Raw genomic sequence first — 18,266 nt, forward strand, 5'->3', positions numbered from 1 at the left:
TCATTATAATACGTTATTCTGATTGGCTAACTGCACATCACGTGTTATTCCTTAAGCATTTGTATCACACAATAAAACTTATCATTTATGATGACACGAGGTCCCATATTAAAGTGCACAGGTAAATTAAATAAAAACTTGATGTAAATCGTGTTTTCATTATCCTAGCTAAAAAAATGTAATTATAAGTATTGAATGCTTCTTTTTGTAACTTCATAGGGTTGTAAAAGCATTGACCGTGCGCACATTTTTAGAATAAAGCGATTCCGCGCTTCATCCAAATGTACTTCGGTCAACGCTTTTACACCCCAATGAAGTTACAAAAAGAAGCATTTAATTCTTGAATAAAAATAAGTATATGTGATATGTCAATTTTGCAAAATCACTACTTTGCTAATATTCAGGCTTTGATCATGCAGTCAGTGAAAAATTTACACAGGCTGTTCTTGTATAGTTTCTATGTGTTGTACTCAAAACCCTATGATGAATATACATTAGCATTGCTTTGCATACCCATCCTATCTGTTTAATATAGATTGCACCTATATTACCTCAGGACCATTCTATATGTACCTGTAATGTTTATTCCACCTAGTATGCTAATTCCACAGTCTGTAAAGGTTAATACAATATAATATATAGATTTATTGCTGGAAGGGGAAGGAAGCTTGTAATGAGACAAATAACATTAAGTTTACAGATCAGTTCCCAGATTGCAAAATATAATCAACAGTTAGGCCACAATTATATTATTTGCTAAAAATTAATCTGACAAGAGAGGGAAAATCACTTATATATTCATATTTTTGAATTAATCACACAAAAGGGTGAAAAGGATTGTTGAGTTTGTCCCCGTATTGATATGGGAGATAACTCTAGTTATCTGAGAAGTGAATTTATCGATTTATATTATTTTATATTAATGGAAATGTGCATTGCCATTGCTTTTTGTCTCAATATATATACATTGAGGTCAGCTCAAATAGATTACTTCCCATCTTCCTTTAAGTAAAAGTATATTTTGTAAATATAAAGCTGCTTATTTAGTAACTTTTTATCTCGATCCTAAATAACGTAGCATGCTGTCTGTTCTGAATAAAGGCTAAAATCTGGGTAAAAGGGAATATTAGGCTGATAATCTAAGAATTAAAGCATATTGGCCTTACTACTAATTTCATTCATAAAACTTCTGTATAAGTGTGGGTGGTTGGAATGTTTGCTTTTGAATAGCATGTAACCACAGTAGTATAAATTTAGCACTTGTAGATTTCATGTCAAATAAAAAAGATTACCAACAGGTTTTATGGCATTGATTTCTCATAGGTAACTCTGTTAATTTATTGAAATACCTGATGAAAAGTTTTATGAGCACTGAGTCTCAACATTGGAAATATCGAATTCTTGTGATCTGATGACTGTATGATCAAGGTTTATTAATGTTATTCAAGTTAAGAATGATGTGGGCTGTTTTAACGTCAATATGTAAGCGACCTAAGACCCAAAATAGCCCCAAATCAGCTACAAGTCAACCATACAGACTATAACAATACACAGGGGTCTAGAAAATATGTCTTTATAAGCTATATGCCCAACATTTCTCTGAGCTTTTCTCTGACTTATATATGGACAAAGATATAATTATTGGGAAAGGGAAATTCACAATATGTATGGGTCTATTTTTGATAATTCCAAAATATGAATATATAAGTGATTTGTAGGGTTAAATGTTAATTAACAAAAAAGCAACCAACCCTCACAAATTTACTACAGAAAAGACTATGACGCCTTTACACTAAACCCCTAATTGTGTCTGTGATAATTGATTTGTTTATTAGTTGTTTTTGCTTGGATTTAGCTTTCAGTACCTGCATGTACTTTTTATATACTACCGGTACTTTGTAGAAAAAAGAAGATGTGGTATGATTGTGTCTTTTACAGTGTATTTGTTAGTTGTTTGTTTTGCTTTTTTATCAATCTGATGTGTCAATCCTTTTTCAACTGATTTTTTCCTATGTTGTGCTGTTGTGCCACTGTCCCAGATTAGACACAAACATGTTTAAGATTGCCATACTATGTATGTGTCTGTCCCTGGTCAGGAGTTTGTTATTCAGTGGTTGTTGTTTGTCATACAGATCATATATTTTGTTTGTAGTTTTTGTACACAAATCAAGCCTCAAGTTTTCTCATTTAAAATTGCTTTTGCTCATTCTTGAAGGCTGTACAGCAACCTGATTGCACACATCCAAGTCATTTAGTCTCTGGTGGATAGTTGTTTTTATTGGCAATCAATACCACATCTTATGTATTAAACATTCATTAGGGGTATAAGTACTTATCATTTTGCAAACTCAAAATTGAGTCATGTTCATGAATAAATTCAGCAGTAAAATTTCATAACAATGCATGCATTGACCCTAAGAATTTATGTTGGGATTGATTGCAGTTGTTTTCCAGAGATCCTTATCTGATAATGTGAAATTACATTCTTGTGTTTTTTATAGTTCGCCTGTATATAAATTTGATGCATAAAATTGAGAATGGGAATGGGAATATGTCAAAGAAACAACCTGACCTAAGAGCAGAAAACAGCCAATTATATATTCTGATTTTCCTAAAAACACAATAATTGATCTCACAGTTGAAGTCTATTCTTAAAAAAATCTCAATAATAATTTTAATGCACTGAATTTTAAGTATTTAAGAGGTTTGCATGCAACATGCTTGCCACAATTTAACTCAAGAAAAGCCTCCTATTAATATCCAGTTTGGTTTGAGAATGGTTCAAGCTCTTTTCTTATTAACTTGTTCTAAGCAAAAATTGAAAACAAAGGCTGTTGAGGCTCAAGAGGCACACAAATATTTACTGTGACTTGACTGTCAGTGTTGCTCTCCACCTATTGTAACTTATTCAAAGTTCTGACCAAATTGCTCTAATCAGATTGCAATAGTTGGAGAGCAACACTTACAGTTAAGTTACTGTAATATCTAATAACTATGATTGTCAAAGGTATTACATGTATGTGATTTTGGGGGAGTGAATATGATGTTTATGCTCCCCTCCCATACAAAGAATATAAGAATTCAAAACACCTTTTTTCTTGATCTGTCAAGATATGTATACTTTTTTTTTTTATTTTTCTGATTTGCTTGAAAAAATCCACTTCTGCTGCCTACAACAAGTTTAGTCAATGACAGATTATCTGGAATCTAGCTATGTGTAAATGACTAACATCCCATCAGTCTTCAATCACTCCCATTTTCAATCCTATCTTTTCAACCCTATCTTTTCAACATTAATCAATCCAGTAAAAAATCACTTACACCAGCAGTTTTGGAGTTCAATATTTACTGAGATTTATCTATCCGACTGCATCCTTATCTGATATTGGAAAATTTAGACTTGTACTGAATCAACTTTTCTGTACAAATGGACATGAGAAAGATAATGAGAAACAGGACTATACTAACAGTATGCAGAAAATATTCTCTTGGAAAATTTCACTTCAAATTCAGAGTTGGAGTTCTTATTCTTATTGGGGTATTCAACTGATTGCATTATTGCATTGATAACAGACTTGTAATAATTTACATTCCCAGATTCTAGCTAGCAGCAACCTAGTAGATGATTGGCTATGAACAAGCAAATTATATTTCTGCAAGCATTTTTTTCGAATTTTCTCAGGCAATTGGTTTATTTGTAATTTTAGAGAAAACAGTCTAGGTCTTAAATCTATTAATGGATTTAAGTATTTTTTAATTGTATAAGGAATATAATGTTGATATGTATTTTTTTTTATTTTTCAGAAAGGCTGAAACCCAAACTAGACACATGAGTTGAAGAATGATTAAGAATTTACCCTTGGTTATAATACTTGGATTCTATGTTTTAATATTCACAGGTAATATAATATGACAAATATTATGTTATTATACCCTATGCAACAAAGTTATGGTGAAATGTTTTTACAAGGGTTGCTTTCAATATTGTAGCAGCTACATAGGGCTACATAGGTTTTTGACTACTGAATGTGAAGCTAGCCTAGCTGCTTTCTAGACCTATTTAGCAGCTGGACTATAGCTACACGTTCAGTAGTCAAAAAGTTATGTAGCTGCTATGATATTGAAAGCAACCCTGTCCATTTTTACCTATTCATATGTAATCACTTTGTTGTGGCATGTTATAGCACCCCCATCTCGTTTAATAACCATTTATAAAATCAAGACAAGTCTAGATGAGAATTTAAGTTTATGACAAATCCATGTAAAAGTTGTCTTCAAATTTTTTGTAAAGAAATTGATAGAATTATAAAACTTACCTTGCACTTTTTCTTTATTTTGAAGAATAATTCTTGCAGTAATAAACAACTTTTCTATATAAAGATAAGAAGATGTGGTAAGATTGCCAATGAGACACTTTGCTCTCAAATGCCAAATTAGTTTAGCTTAAATACATATATAGTTTTTAAATATAGAATTAAAAATTATATGAAACTGATAACTTTATAAACAAATTTGTCATCCTACAAAAAAAAAAATATTATTTACTTAATGTAATCATACTGGATTTTACCAATTAGCACATATGTTAATAAAATGATCAATTGCACTTTTCTGTACATTATTAGAAACAGTCATCTTTTCGCCTTTGATAATTAATATTTGCATTAATAAAAAAAAAAAAAATTAGTGCATGGGCGACATTATTAAACCTTCCTCCATCCTTCAATGCAATATTTCTCCAAGTTATGTAACATGCAATCAAATTTTTAAAATTTAGGCTGTCTTATCATTAAATAGGTGTTTCTAAAAGGTATGATATAGGTGAAAAACTTATCTGGGAAAAAGGCAGTAACATTCATATTCCCAGGATAATAAAGTATTATTTAAGCACTTTCGGAAATTAATCATTAAACTTTAAACTGAAAGTCACCTTGTAGTAAATTGTCTTTAAAATAATCCTCATAAAATATGAATGTACAAGTTGTCTTTAAAACAATCCTCCTAAAATATGAATGTACAAGTACAAAGTAAGATTGAAGTTTTTTTTGAAATTAGCTGCAAAGTAATTAGATGGGCTAAGAAATATTGTCCAATGACAAGTTTACATGCGGCTGTTGTCTGCTCTATGGTCGGGTTGTTGTCGCTTTGACACATTCCCCATTTCCTTTCTCAATTTAATGCATATTCAGTATGAGAACAAATAAAAAATATATCCAGTTAGTCAATTCTGCAAGTTGGTTGATCAGAATGAAAGGTAAATAAATAAAAAATTCCATCAAAAACAGATACTTAAGGGTTGATACTCCTCCTGTAAAGTACTTTGACGATGCTAGTCACATATGACCATTATATTCTATATTTGAACCTTTGTTACATTTGATGAACTTGGTTTTTTCAAGACATGATCGAGTCCCTGATTAGTTTTCCTTTATAATTGATAAAGAAGATTAGGTATGAGTGGCAATGAAACAATTCTCCATCCAAGTTACAATTATGTAAAAAGTAAACCATTATAGGTTAAAGTATGGCCTTCAACACAGAGTCACAGAGACTTAGCTCACATCAAACAGAAAGCTTAAAGGCCCCAAAAATTATAAGTGTAAAACCATTCACTGGAAAACCAACAGTTTAACCTATTTTTAAAAAATTGAGTAACACTTGACTTATTAAGCACATCAACAAAGGACAACCACTGAACAGTCTCCTGACTTCGGAAAGGTGCTAACAAATGCAGCGGGTTTGAATGTTTTAACTAATGCCAACCCTTCACCCTAACCTGAAATAATAGTATAACCTCACAACTTAGAAACATAGAAAGACACACTATGAAATATCTATAAAAAGACATATTAACAAAAACATGTAAACATGCACTGAAAAAAAGAATAAATTTGATCTATATCACAAAATTAATATAAAAAAAGAAAAGTAAAATAAGGGGGGATTTGTTTTTTTAAAAGGCTTAGTTAGATTTCTCAATTGACTTGTTTTACATTGTCATTTCGGGTCTTTTGTACTGTGGGTTCATTAATATTTGTTGGATGACAATTTTCGTGGGTACAGGGGAACAGGGAAATATTTCAAGGAATTTTAAATTTGTGTGAATGCAGATTTTGCTGAAACCACTATATTAAATAGCCACAAATATTCAAGTTTTCTTCAATCATGAAAATTGATACCTACGGAAAAAAATGAATCTACAGTAGCTGACTATGGGGTATGGGCTTTGCTCATTCTTTAAGGCAGTACAGTGACCTATAGTTTTTAATTTCTGTGTTATTTGGTCTCTTGTGGAGAGTTGTCTCATTGGCAATAATACCACATCTTCCTTTTTATATTAATTACAAAATTATCATTTCAAGACATAAGGAAATTTGATTATTGCATGATTCAAAACTGTCTGATGCTAACCATAAGTGTCATCAAGAATGTTTTTTAGCAAAATTTAAATATTGTTATATTATACCAAAGTATGTGAAAACCACATAAACTCGACATATTCTTCTTCCTGTCACAAACTAGACCATAGATACTCAATGGGATCATTATGGGCCTTTTTATCAATGAGCTTTGAAATTCCACAACAATCTACATTTTTTTTTAAAACCACAAAAATGTATTAAATTTTTAAAACCTTCCACTGTTATTTGTTTTATTAGTAAATATACTCTAAAAGTTATTTACAAGATTTTTACAATTGATTACCTAAGCTCTTTTGTAAGTGTAAATACTTAACATTAGGCGTTAATTCGATTTCATTCAGCCAAATTGACGTGAAAATGATTTTGATGTTTTGATCAGTTTCAATATATTGATTGCTGATTCATGAGAATATTTGCTCATTCATGCAAATGACTTTTTTCCATGGCCCATTTATGATCATGACTATAGAGAATTAAGTCAGTTAGATGTAGGCAATACTTTGCTATATATACTATGGTAGTTTGGAATCTGGAAAATATTTTTGAAATTAATAAAAATGAAGATTTTTTATGATTATATAAGCTTTTGGATATTAATATTTTTTGAGGAAGTTTTATTTTGTGCTGGTAGAGGTATTGGTATTAACTGTAACCCCTTTATAGGTAAGACATTTAATGTGATATAGACTTTGGTAGATTTACATATATATATATATATATATATATTTGGTAGATTTACATCTATATATATATGTAAATCTACCAAATATATATATATATATATATATAGTCTTTTTTACAATCATGATAAAAATAAAATAATTTGGAATTTAAAAATAACAATGTTTCTTTTATTTTGAGAATTTAAAAGGTTATTATGTTTAAAATATTACACACAGGTTTATTTGGCTTAATTCTCCAAAATTGTCCCGAACAAGGTATACAACTTACTTCAATAACTAGTTAATTGTCCAGGGGTTCACTGACAACTTTATCTCTGATATTTTTTAAACTTTTATACCATTATTACTTCTTTTATTCTTATTATAAAAAGGTCATTTATGGTAAAATTGCTTTAAACTTAGAATTCAAGGTTTTCTATAATTATTTTTATGTTGTAAATTAAAATGTGTTCAGTAAGTGTATAAAGAATATATTTAATAAGACATAAACTTAGCGTTGCCATAAATTATTTTCATTTTAAAAGGGGTTTATGAAAATTATGGCCCAATTTGTTGCTGAACATGATGACACTATTTATAAAGAAAATATAAGTTTTCATGCTCATAATAAAACATGATATTCTGTGAATTTATACCAGATTTCATGGATATTTTAATTGTTCTACAAAATACAGATTTTCTAAAGGATTGTATGCAAACTGGCAACACCACACTCCATATAACAATACATCTTCAACAAATCTAAAATTTTGGTAGTAGCATAATCTATTCAAGAATATTTTAAATTATGTTTGATCGTTTCAAGTGGAATGCTTTAATAGTATTTTTGACTGTTTTTCAGAGGGCTGTGGTAGAACTCCTTCTCAACCATCACCACCAGTAACTACACCTGGACCTAATGAAAACTCTACAATACCAGAGAATCACAGATTGTCATGTACAGAGAACGAAACTTATCAGACAGCATGTCTGAACGGTGGATCATGCTTTGCCACATATGTAGAGTATAGGACAATACAGTGTGCGTAAGTAATATTAAAGACTTTCATTATGTGGAAAGCAATTTTTCTGAGAACAGGAGATTGAAGATTCAGTCAATTGATACCCAATACTGATACATAATACATATTCTAAAAAAGTTGCCTTGCTGTTGTGAATATGTCACTTAAACCACCAAGTGGCCAATTCTTGAGGGTAGGTAAATTCCCTTTTACGGTCAAGTGTCAAACGGTAATTTTTGGCTACCGTTAGCGTCAAATTGGTTAAAATTTTACTGTGACTCGTCAAATGTCTCAAATAATGATCGTTACCGTTATTTTTTTATAAAAAAAATAGCGTTATTCATCATATTCAGCTGAATTTTTTATGGTCTAACAGAAAGTGTACATTTTATCGTCTAATTGCACTTAAAATTACCATTAACGTCATTTGACAAGAATTTTTTAACGGTATACGTCATGAAGGTTCCCCCATTACTACCTCCATTCTTATGTGTTTATCTCATTATCTATAGTAATTTCTTCCATTTTTCAGTCTAAATTCACATTTAAACCCATAGAGTAAAATCATTACATGAAAGGAAACAGGACAAACAAAATATGAATTTAAATATCATAAAAAAAAATATAGTATATTTCAAAAGTATAACAACAGATATGAGGTAGAGAAATAACAAAGCAGAGAAGGGCCTTGATTGCTGCACTTCATCTAAAGGGTCAGACATTAATATTTAATCCTTAATGCATATCTAAGTAAGTTACTACCATCAGTAGAACTTGTACACTGTCAGTGAACATTTTACTACATAAAAAAAAAACTATTTATTTTCTAAAGATGTTTGGTCTCTTATTCAGTTTGTTGTATGATTTTCAGGTGTCCAAAGAAATATGTTGGTGACCGTTGTCAGATGATAGACCCTACCATTATATTTGGTAGTAAGTATAACCTATTTAATAAGTTGTTGACAAAGGATGTCATAATCATCATTTATTTTTCTATGGCCACCTTAAAACATATGTTAACTTTATATGATTTGAAAAACTAAAAATGAAACAAACTTACTTCACATTACAAATTCGTGTAAATTAACAGTGTAGGTTGATTCAGGATTTTCCACAAAAAAAGGTAGACCCTGAAGGGATATACCTCAACTGTTTATCAAAAATGAAATGATTGAGTGGACATTAGAAGAATGAAAACACTATTTAACAGTATATTTCAATTGATAATCCTCCCCCCAAAATTATGTTTGGGTCAATTTATATAATAATTAATTATAACTAAGAAGCTGACTTTAGAAATGACCTTAAAATTAACAGTCATACTTGATTATTGATTTTGTATAGTAAACATCAGTTACTAAATACATCATTATGTGTCAGATATTGTCTTGACCAATTTATCTGAAAAACTATAAAATTGATGAATCAATTAAAGTAAAAAAACCTGGGTTGGGACCACACATGTAATAATGTACTTTAGTATGCTTGTCAGACATGCTCAATTAATTGAACATTTATATAAAAAAAAGTACATGTAATAGCAAACATGCAACAATTGTAAAATAGGTTGTTTTTTTATCATACATCATGTAACTTTCAGTTATGGTCAGGTGAATTTTAAAGAAACGTTTTGTTAGTCTGTTTTGTAAACAGAACTGCATGAAACATGTGATGAACTTCAAACCATAGTAAATCATATCAGATAGCTTGAAGGAAGATAGGTTCTGAAACTTGTTTTTAGAAAACATACCTACTTACCTCGCTTCAATTTTAATGAATGAAGTATACAGAGAAACACAAAAATAAAAATAGAAATAGAAAAAAGAAGATGTAGTATGATTGCCAATGAGACAACTGTCCACAAGAGACCAAAATGATGCAGAAATTAACAACTATAAGTCACTGTACAGCCTTCAACAATGGGCAAAGCCCATCCCGCATAGAAATGTTTATTTACCACCCAATTTTTTATGCCCCACCTACGATAGTAGATGGGGCATTATGTTTTCTGGTCTGTGCCTCCGTTCGTCCGTTCGTCCGTTGCACCGTTCGTTCGTCCCGCTTCAGGTTAAAGTTTTTGGTCAAGGTAGTTTTTGATGAAGCTGAAGTCCAATCAACTTGAAACTTAGTACACTTGTTGCTTATAATATGATCTTTCTAATTTTAATGCCAAATTAGACTTTTGACCCCAATTTCATGGTCTACTGAACATAGAAAATGAAAGTGAGAGTTTCGGGTTAAAGTTTTTGGTCAAGGTAGTTTTTGATGAAGTTGAAGACCAAACAACTTGAAACTTAGTACACATGTTCCATATGGTATGATCTTTCTAAATTTATTGCAAATTTAGATTTTTTATCCAATTTCACAGTCCATTGGACATGGAAATTGATAGTGCGAGTGGGGCATCTGTGTACTTAGGACACATTCTTGTTTCAGATGCAATACACAGATAAATTGTGGCTATGAAATTAGTCTTGATACATAATATGAATAAATTAAAAAGATGAACAGGTCATTTTCACTTTTAAAAATGGTCAGACTTCAGCTGCACTTCGAGTTATTACAAACAATTTTGAATTTATTTTGAAAATTATTTAATACAATATTGTATTTTATCAATAAATTGTATTTTTTTTTATTATTGAAGGAGAAAATGAAGAGAAGGTGACAAAAGCAGGCTTAGCTGCAGGATTAACTGCTCTCATCTTATTTTTAACAGTATTAATATTTATACTCATCTGGCACAGAAGGTAAGTGCTGAGAATGTACCTTTATAAGAGAAAAAAAAAACCTGAAGTTTATTTGTTAAGACTTAAATTTAAAAACAACTTGATATTTATTTTATCTGACAAACCTGCATACCAATTGGTATCCACTAAAGGGAACTCTACCAGCACAAAACATAAGAGGAGTTGCTTCAGGAGCTCTTTATTTAATTATCTTTTAAGAATTGTAAAAATCAAACGTGGTAAAAAAATGTAAGAAATATTAATAGAAACAAAACTACATGGTATAAGTGATGAATACAGAGTGGTATGACAATTGGGAAATTTTGAACATGAAAATCTCTATTTTGACTGATTTAGGGTATTTTAATGGCGTTTATTTTCCAAAAACTTGAAGGACATCTATTTCAACAACATAAACCAATATATTTTTGTTCAAAGAAGTTGTCAATGTTTCTGATTTCCCATTTCCATTCTCAATTTTATTCTGAGAAGGAAATAAAAATCTAAAGTTAACATGCTTTGAAACAGCTAAAGCTGGAATAAGATGGAATTGGAGCTTTAACACTGTTCATGGCAAATAGAAAGTAGAAAAGCAATTGCTTGATATTTTAAAGTCAAATGATTGCATTTTAGCTCAAATAAGACATGGTTAAAAATTTTAATGCTAAATTGAAATATCTGTGACCAGTACTCCTTTTTCTGTTGAATAATGTAAAACTGTTATTTATTGCATATTGTAAGAATTACATGTAGATTATATGAATATTTCATAAAGATTCATTCTGTTTTTCAGATACAAAAGAAGAAAAGATAGAGAAAAACAAAACAAAGAAGAACAAAGGATACAATATAATAATGGTGATCTCAATAATGGCAATTACAAGGTTTGTTGTTAATGGTCATGTACAATTTAAGAGTAAAACCACTGATCTTGGTATTTATATACTGATAATTCCACTTGCCTTATGTTTTAGTCTACTCAATTATGTAATTATATAAGATAAATTTCAAAACTTCACCCTCATTTTTTTGGTGATGATATTGATACTTGTCATTTGTGTTAAATAAGAAAAAAGAACTCTTAAATGTGAATAAAAGATTACCTACAGATTTATGCTATCCAAATGAAACAGTATTAAGGACTTGGCAAAATATTTGGACTCCTAATTGTCTATTCACCATGAAAAATCTTTCGAAAATGATCTTTCGAATGAACTTGAGACACAAAAATAAATAAAAAAGTGGAACACATATGAAAGAAAATTAAAAAAAAAACAACTAGTTTTTTTTAGGTAAATTAGAGCTATAATTTCCATAGGGTACCAGTGATGTCCCATATTTTATTACTTGAAGAATAAAAGACTAGGAAAATATTGATAGCCGGTCCTGTTTTAGAAATGTTTACATTGTATTACATTCCCATAAAATATACATGGTCATTAGGCAAAAATTTGTGTAAAATGAAGTTTGAAATATAAAAGCTTTTTTTCGCCTTTAATAAGAAAATCAGTTTATGAAGGCCCCTTCTAAAACACATTGAAAATATTTCTCGTTGGTAGATATGACTTTAATTTTCTATTTTTTTTATGCCTAACTGAATAAGCTTTCAATAAAAAAAATTTAAAAAATCCAACCTTGTATTGTTTAATAAAGAGTTTGACAAGATTTTTATCTGAGTACCATCTTTGCCATTAAAAAAAATGTAATCAAATAGTTGTGATCTTGTACCCCCATACTTACTTGTGGACAATTTATTGCTAATGTTTTATTATACTAACTTATATTTTATTACAGCCTGCCTTAACTAGTAGAAACAGGGATAGTTATGTTGAATCAATACCATTAACGTCCTTACCTTATAATGTAAGTACATCTCCTAAGTTAGAATCTAGAAAATGTCATACCTATGTTATTATAACTCAATATGTAACAACAGCAAAACATAATGACTATAAAAGAGGGGTGAAAGCTACGAGAGAGACATTTAATCTCAAAGATAGAAAACAAACTTATTTTTTAAAGGGCCAGCTGAAGGACGCCTACGGGTGCGGAGTTTCCCACTACATTGAAGACCCATTGGTGGCCTTCGGCTGTTATCTGCTCTATGGTCAGGTTGTTGTCACTTTGACACATTCCCCATTTCCTTTCTCAATTTTATTACAATGCCATGGCTAAAAAAGAAAAAGACAAACAGACAAATAATATTACACAAGACACAACATAGAAAACTAAAGACTTAGCAACACAAACCCCAACAAAAACTGGGATATAAGATTGCCAATTAGACAACTCTACACCAGAGAGTAACAGACAAGGATGTTAACAACTATAGGTCTTCAACGATGAGCAAAACCAACATTGTTTAGTTAGCCATAAAAATCCTGAAGATGACAAAATGTGAAACAATTCAAATGAGGAAACCAATAGCCTGATTTATAAAGATTTATAAATTCCAAAAAGAAATCCAAAGATCTTTAATTTAGTGTATTACATGTATAAAATGACAAGAAATGGGATGAGAAAAGAATCTCAAAAACAAAAAGTTGAAGCTCACTTGATGGGCATGAACACACATTAGATGGAGACTTTAAGAAGGTTACAGTGTTTAAAGCCAAGTAAATCAAGAAGAAAAGACAACAAGATGTTACAATTTATAAATTCTTGGTTGTAATGTCTAATATGAAGTTTTATTGGCAATTTGTAAATTTTCTCTTTGATCTTACTGCCTAATATTTCTAAGATATTGTACAGGACTTGAAACTTAAAAATATTAGTCAGTGATATCATGTATCAGTGCAGCTACGTCACATGCTCAAGTCCATCCTGTCAATTTATTAATGAAATGCATGTGACTTCATTCATACAGCTTATTACCTATCCCAACATTTTGTATGGGTAAAAGTAGCTTACAAACTATTTCATTTTACTTCATTTACTTCATTTTGGTTTACTAAAGTGAAATTAACCTAAAAAAACCTACAGTAAAGACAAATTGCCAATAAAAAGAATAAAAGCATTTCATTAATTGTCCTAGTGGGCTTGCTTGATATTCTGGCTGAAAAAGTCAGTATCAAAAACAAAATGCTGCTATTCTATGTCTCACACCTAAAGATAGTTATAAGTTATAACACAAATATATATTTGATAGAATGAGTAAATTGTTAGTATAATAGCTTGTTGATCAATTTCACATATTGTCTTTGTACATGTAGATGTCACTGAAAGTGTGTCTAATAGAATTGCTGAACTAGACTTGCTGTGCATGTTAAGGTTTATTCACTTTGTTATTTGTTTTTCAATGACAATAATCTGTTCTTTAAAATTTGTAAAACACATGACGATCTTCTTATGGTTTCTTTGATGAAAACAACTTGTTTTAAATAAGTGGGTGTTAATTGTTGTGTCCTAAGCTTGTAATTATGTTACATGTAATTGATCAAATTGAAGATGATAAAATGACTAACATTGAATTGGGAGCTTTCTAATTAAAAATACTGCACATCTGTAATGGTGGTTATCAACCAAATAAGGAGAGCTTTTACAATGTTTTAATATGCATCTTTTGAAATATTGAGCAAAACAAAGAGATTTTACATTTGCCAGTAGTCAGCTCGATAAGGCTGTAAAACTTCACGACTCAGTACACAACTGGTTCCAAAGCCCTAAGCCTTAATATTACTTAACATGAAGCCTCGTGAAACTTTCGCACTGCTATATTTTCTAAATTTTAATTTTAAATATTGAGTTGTCTTATTTTTGCTTTCAATTAAGAATTGAATGCTTCTCTTTTGAATTTTATCAGGGTGTTTTAGTGTTGACAGAAGCACATTTTGTATGAAACGTGGTGTGCTTTAATTGTTACTTACTAGTAATTAGACATACAAGCTGTAATCAAGCTTAAGCATTATTGTAACATTGAAATAGAACCCACATGGGGTCAACAAAAGTGCATTTTATTTGAACACAAAACATTTTATTGGAATGCCCCCCCCCCCACAATGGTTGCATGGCAATCAAAGTTTCAGCATTTTATGGTTGATTGCTAGTTGGTGTTTAATGCCATTTTCAGGAACTGGAGAGCCTGGATCTGAGAGTCTTCAGCTTATTAAAAAGACCCTTACTATTTGAATGAAGATACATGTACCGGTATGTTTGTTTAATATGCTTTTTCTTTGTATCTTATAGTACTCATTTTTTTTTGCAGCAAAGAGAAGAAGAAATCCATAAAGAAGAAGAAAAACCTTTACAATTAAGTCAAAACTCTAGTTTTTCAGACAGTGATAGTAGAAAACTATTAGCATCTATTAAATTCATGGATGATGATGACAGTGGTGCTTCCCCAGAATTTGTATAGCATAACAACACATAATTATAACATTTCATTGGATCTGAAGCATGTCATGTGATATCTGCATTTAATTCATTCTCCATTTAATATCAACAAGTGAGCTTCATGTGTCAAAAGCAATAGTTATGTTTGCATCTTTATGATTTCATATCAAAGTTATATATGAGAGGCATTATCATCATCCTAACTAAACAACTATATGAAGGGAGATAATTCATAGATGTTCATGAAGGGAGATAACTGGATATTTGACTAACTTATTAGTATGGATCACAAAAAATTATTTTGCAGTAAAAGTGATATACAGGAAGACATTTCAACAGTGATAGAATTGTTCCTATGTTAAAATTACATTTTACCATTTCAAGAAATGTTCTGATTCAAAAGTGAATGAAACTATATTTAGATATATTTTTTATTTGGCTGTTATATGTTTTGGCACATTGTAAACATTAATATTCTGATGAATTTCTGAGATAATAAATAAATAATGTGATCTGTAATGTTTTGTATATCTACACTAAGTCTTGTTTCATTTTACTGTGATTTATGAAAATAAAAATTTTATTAAATCAGCCATTTCATTTTAATTCAATTCATTATAATTTATTTTCATTATATATTATCATTTCAGTTCATTGTAAAATAGTCATGGTTTAATATATTTAACAATACATTGTATAATGTTTCACATGCAATTTGATCAATAGCATTTTAATACAAAGTCACTGCCATAGATTTTTTAATATGCATTTATTCATATCCATTGTTCTCTTTTGTACAATCTATGTTTGTTTTTAATAAAACGTCTTTGAAAAAATGATTATTAACACTTTTAGTCATAAGCTCATCTGGCCTGAAGGACCTTGAGGGTAATTTTATCTTTTTCAAAATTTTATGTTAAAATTCATTGAAGATTCAAGTTGTGTTAGATAACACATTAAAACTGTTTCGAAGGAAATATGTTGCAGGGATTTATTTTTACTTATTTTCGAGAGTAACATTATATCGTAAAAATATTCCCTTCTTTAGATTTGATCTCAAATGAATATTAGTTTCAGGGATAAGGGAGAAAAAAAAATAAGAACCTCCAACACCAGTGTTTGAATTTAAAGGGACAGGGCTGAATATGTATTTAACAAGAATTATCAGGAAGATTTTCAAACAAGTCAACATGGCTTAAATTGTCATACAAATCCTTATTTAAGCTATTTCCTTAATGACGATATTCACCAATTTTGCATTTTTGCCTATAACCTTGAAATTTATAATAGATAGACAGGAACTTTAAAAAAAAAAAATGAAATCTTCATTTGACTCGGTATAGGAGTTACTGCCCATTGATATTTATTTATTTTGTTGGGTTGTTTTTGTCTATATCTTTTAAACTATAATAGATACAAATACTATTAAATAAAAACTTAATAAAACAAAAGTGATCATCATTATAAGAGCTACAAATACATCAACTTAACTGAAATTGCCAAAGTTACTAGTATGGTTCATTAATGTTTTTATTGGTAGATCTGTTTCTTGGGTACATTATGCAATAGAGAAAAAAACCATATGTTGTATGGAATGAATGTACATTTTGTAAGGTGCAGATGTATCAAGACTGTCTTGTCTGTCTGGCAGGTTTCATCTGACCAGGACCTGATTTTCATGGTTCATTGGTGAAATTTGATTTTAATGGTTTAATCTGTAATACTATAAGCAATAAGTCAACTTTATTCCGTGTAAGGAATAATTATAAGGTTTACATGTCTGTCTGGCAAGGTTTATCTGACATTGACCAAATTTTTATGGTTTCTAGGCCAAAGTTTATTTTCATGGTTGCATCTGTTTCTCAGATTCTATAAACAATAAATCAACTTTATTTTGTGGTGTTGAATGATGAATAATGTATGGGCAGGTTTAAATGACTAGACCTTGACTTTATTTTTGCAGTCAATATTAAGTTTTTGAAATAAGGTCTCTAATTTAAGCTAATGGCTCACTATATTTTTGTTTAAGGTGTATTGTCAGAACCTGACATTGACCTCATTTGTATATGAATAATGTTAAGGAAATGTGATACTTGTAGGACAAAGATTACAGACTTTCAACACAATTTCCCTCACAGTAAGTAAACAGGCGAGATATTTCAGCCTGTGCTCTCTTGTTATTCTTTAAACATTCATTTCAACTTAAATCTATGTTGGTTTCTAATCTGACGCTTTTCTGTAAAAAGACTTAACATGATTGTTGTTTTACAACATTTTGAATATACAAAATGTAGGCATACAAATTCTCACAACCAAAATGACAAATGTATAACTTGTGTTGATCTCTTCCAGGTTCAGTGATACATGTTTTTAGAATAATCTACTTGAATTTTATTGGACAAATAAAGTTATACAAATTATTTTATGGAATATTTTTTTCTATGTAGTGCAATTTGTTTAACATATGGACTTCATTTTGTGATGTCCTGTTTTGTTATCACAGAATATTTATATTAAAATACATGTAACTGTTTATTTCATGTTAATTTTGGTCTCACTGTAAAGTCTGCACCAAAGCAAGGTTGACTTTTCTATGGGTATTGACATGTAAAAAGCTGATAGAAAACAACATATTTGATGGTGTTCCATAGATAATCATGAACTTTTTTGTTTCTATATAAATGGTAAGAATTTATGAGCTCTGATGAATTTTCCACATTGTTTAAACATTCTTTCTTTGTTGTATGTTTTTGTAAGTAAGACAGAAAATATTTATAAAATAAATGAATTTTGTTACTTAATGATTTTTGTTGTCACTTTTTTACTGTAACTTTGGAAAACTTTTATTTCCAACACAGCAGTATGGACGGTTCTAACTAAGCTTAATCTCCTGTGAGGTTAAGACATGTTATCATGGTTCTACTACTCCAGAAAGTGTTGTTATATTGGTTTGATTCTGTTTAACCTGGACTAAGGGGGTAAAATGAAGATTTTGGCTTATCTCTGAAACCAAAGCTTTTAGAGCACATCTGACATGCATGATGGGGTAAGTTTGTTTGGCTCATATCTCTGCAACCAAAGCATTTAAAGAAAATCTGC

The 18,266-nt window shown here is 30.1% G+C and overlaps 1 protein-coding gene across 9 annotated transcripts in view; it reads left to right on the plus strand.

The window, feature by feature from the left end:
• The window catches only part of LOC143044735 (uncharacterized), a 74,281-nt gene extending 56,313 nt beyond the window's left edge, over nucleotides 1-17,968 (plus strand). For 8 of the 9 annotated variants that reach the window (XM_076216848.1, XM_076216847.1, XM_076216846.1 and 5 more), the window contains 7 exons: nucleotides 3,805-3,899; nucleotides 7,947-8,130; nucleotides 8,978-9,039; nucleotides 10,754-10,856; nucleotides 11,629-11,719; nucleotides 12,630-12,698; nucleotides 15,040-17,968. In XM_076216848.1, the coding sequence (XP_076072963.1) occupies nucleotides 3,842-3,899; nucleotides 7,947-8,130; nucleotides 8,978-9,039; nucleotides 10,754-10,856; nucleotides 11,629-11,719; nucleotides 12,630-12,698; nucleotides 15,040-15,189 (717 nt within the window). In that variant the 5' untranslated portion in view covers nucleotides 3,805-3,841 and the 3' untranslated portion in view covers nucleotides 15,190-17,968. Of the gene's footprint in view, nucleotides 1-3,804; nucleotides 3,900-6,938; nucleotides 7,086-7,946; nucleotides 8,131-8,977; nucleotides 9,040-10,753; nucleotides 10,857-11,628; nucleotides 11,720-12,629; nucleotides 12,699-15,039 lie in introns of those variants that run through there. The other variant, XM_076216845.1, reaches the window with a different exon arrangement.
• Nucleotides 17,969-18,266: the final 298 nt, after the last annotated feature.

This window comes from Mytilus galloprovincialis, chromosome 9, assembly GCF_965363235.1.
Source record: "Mytilus galloprovincialis chromosome 9, xbMytGall1.hap1.1, whole genome shotgun sequence".
Classification (NCBI taxonomy): domain Eukaryota; kingdom Metazoa; phylum Mollusca; class Bivalvia; order Mytilida; family Mytilidae; genus Mytilus; species Mytilus galloprovincialis.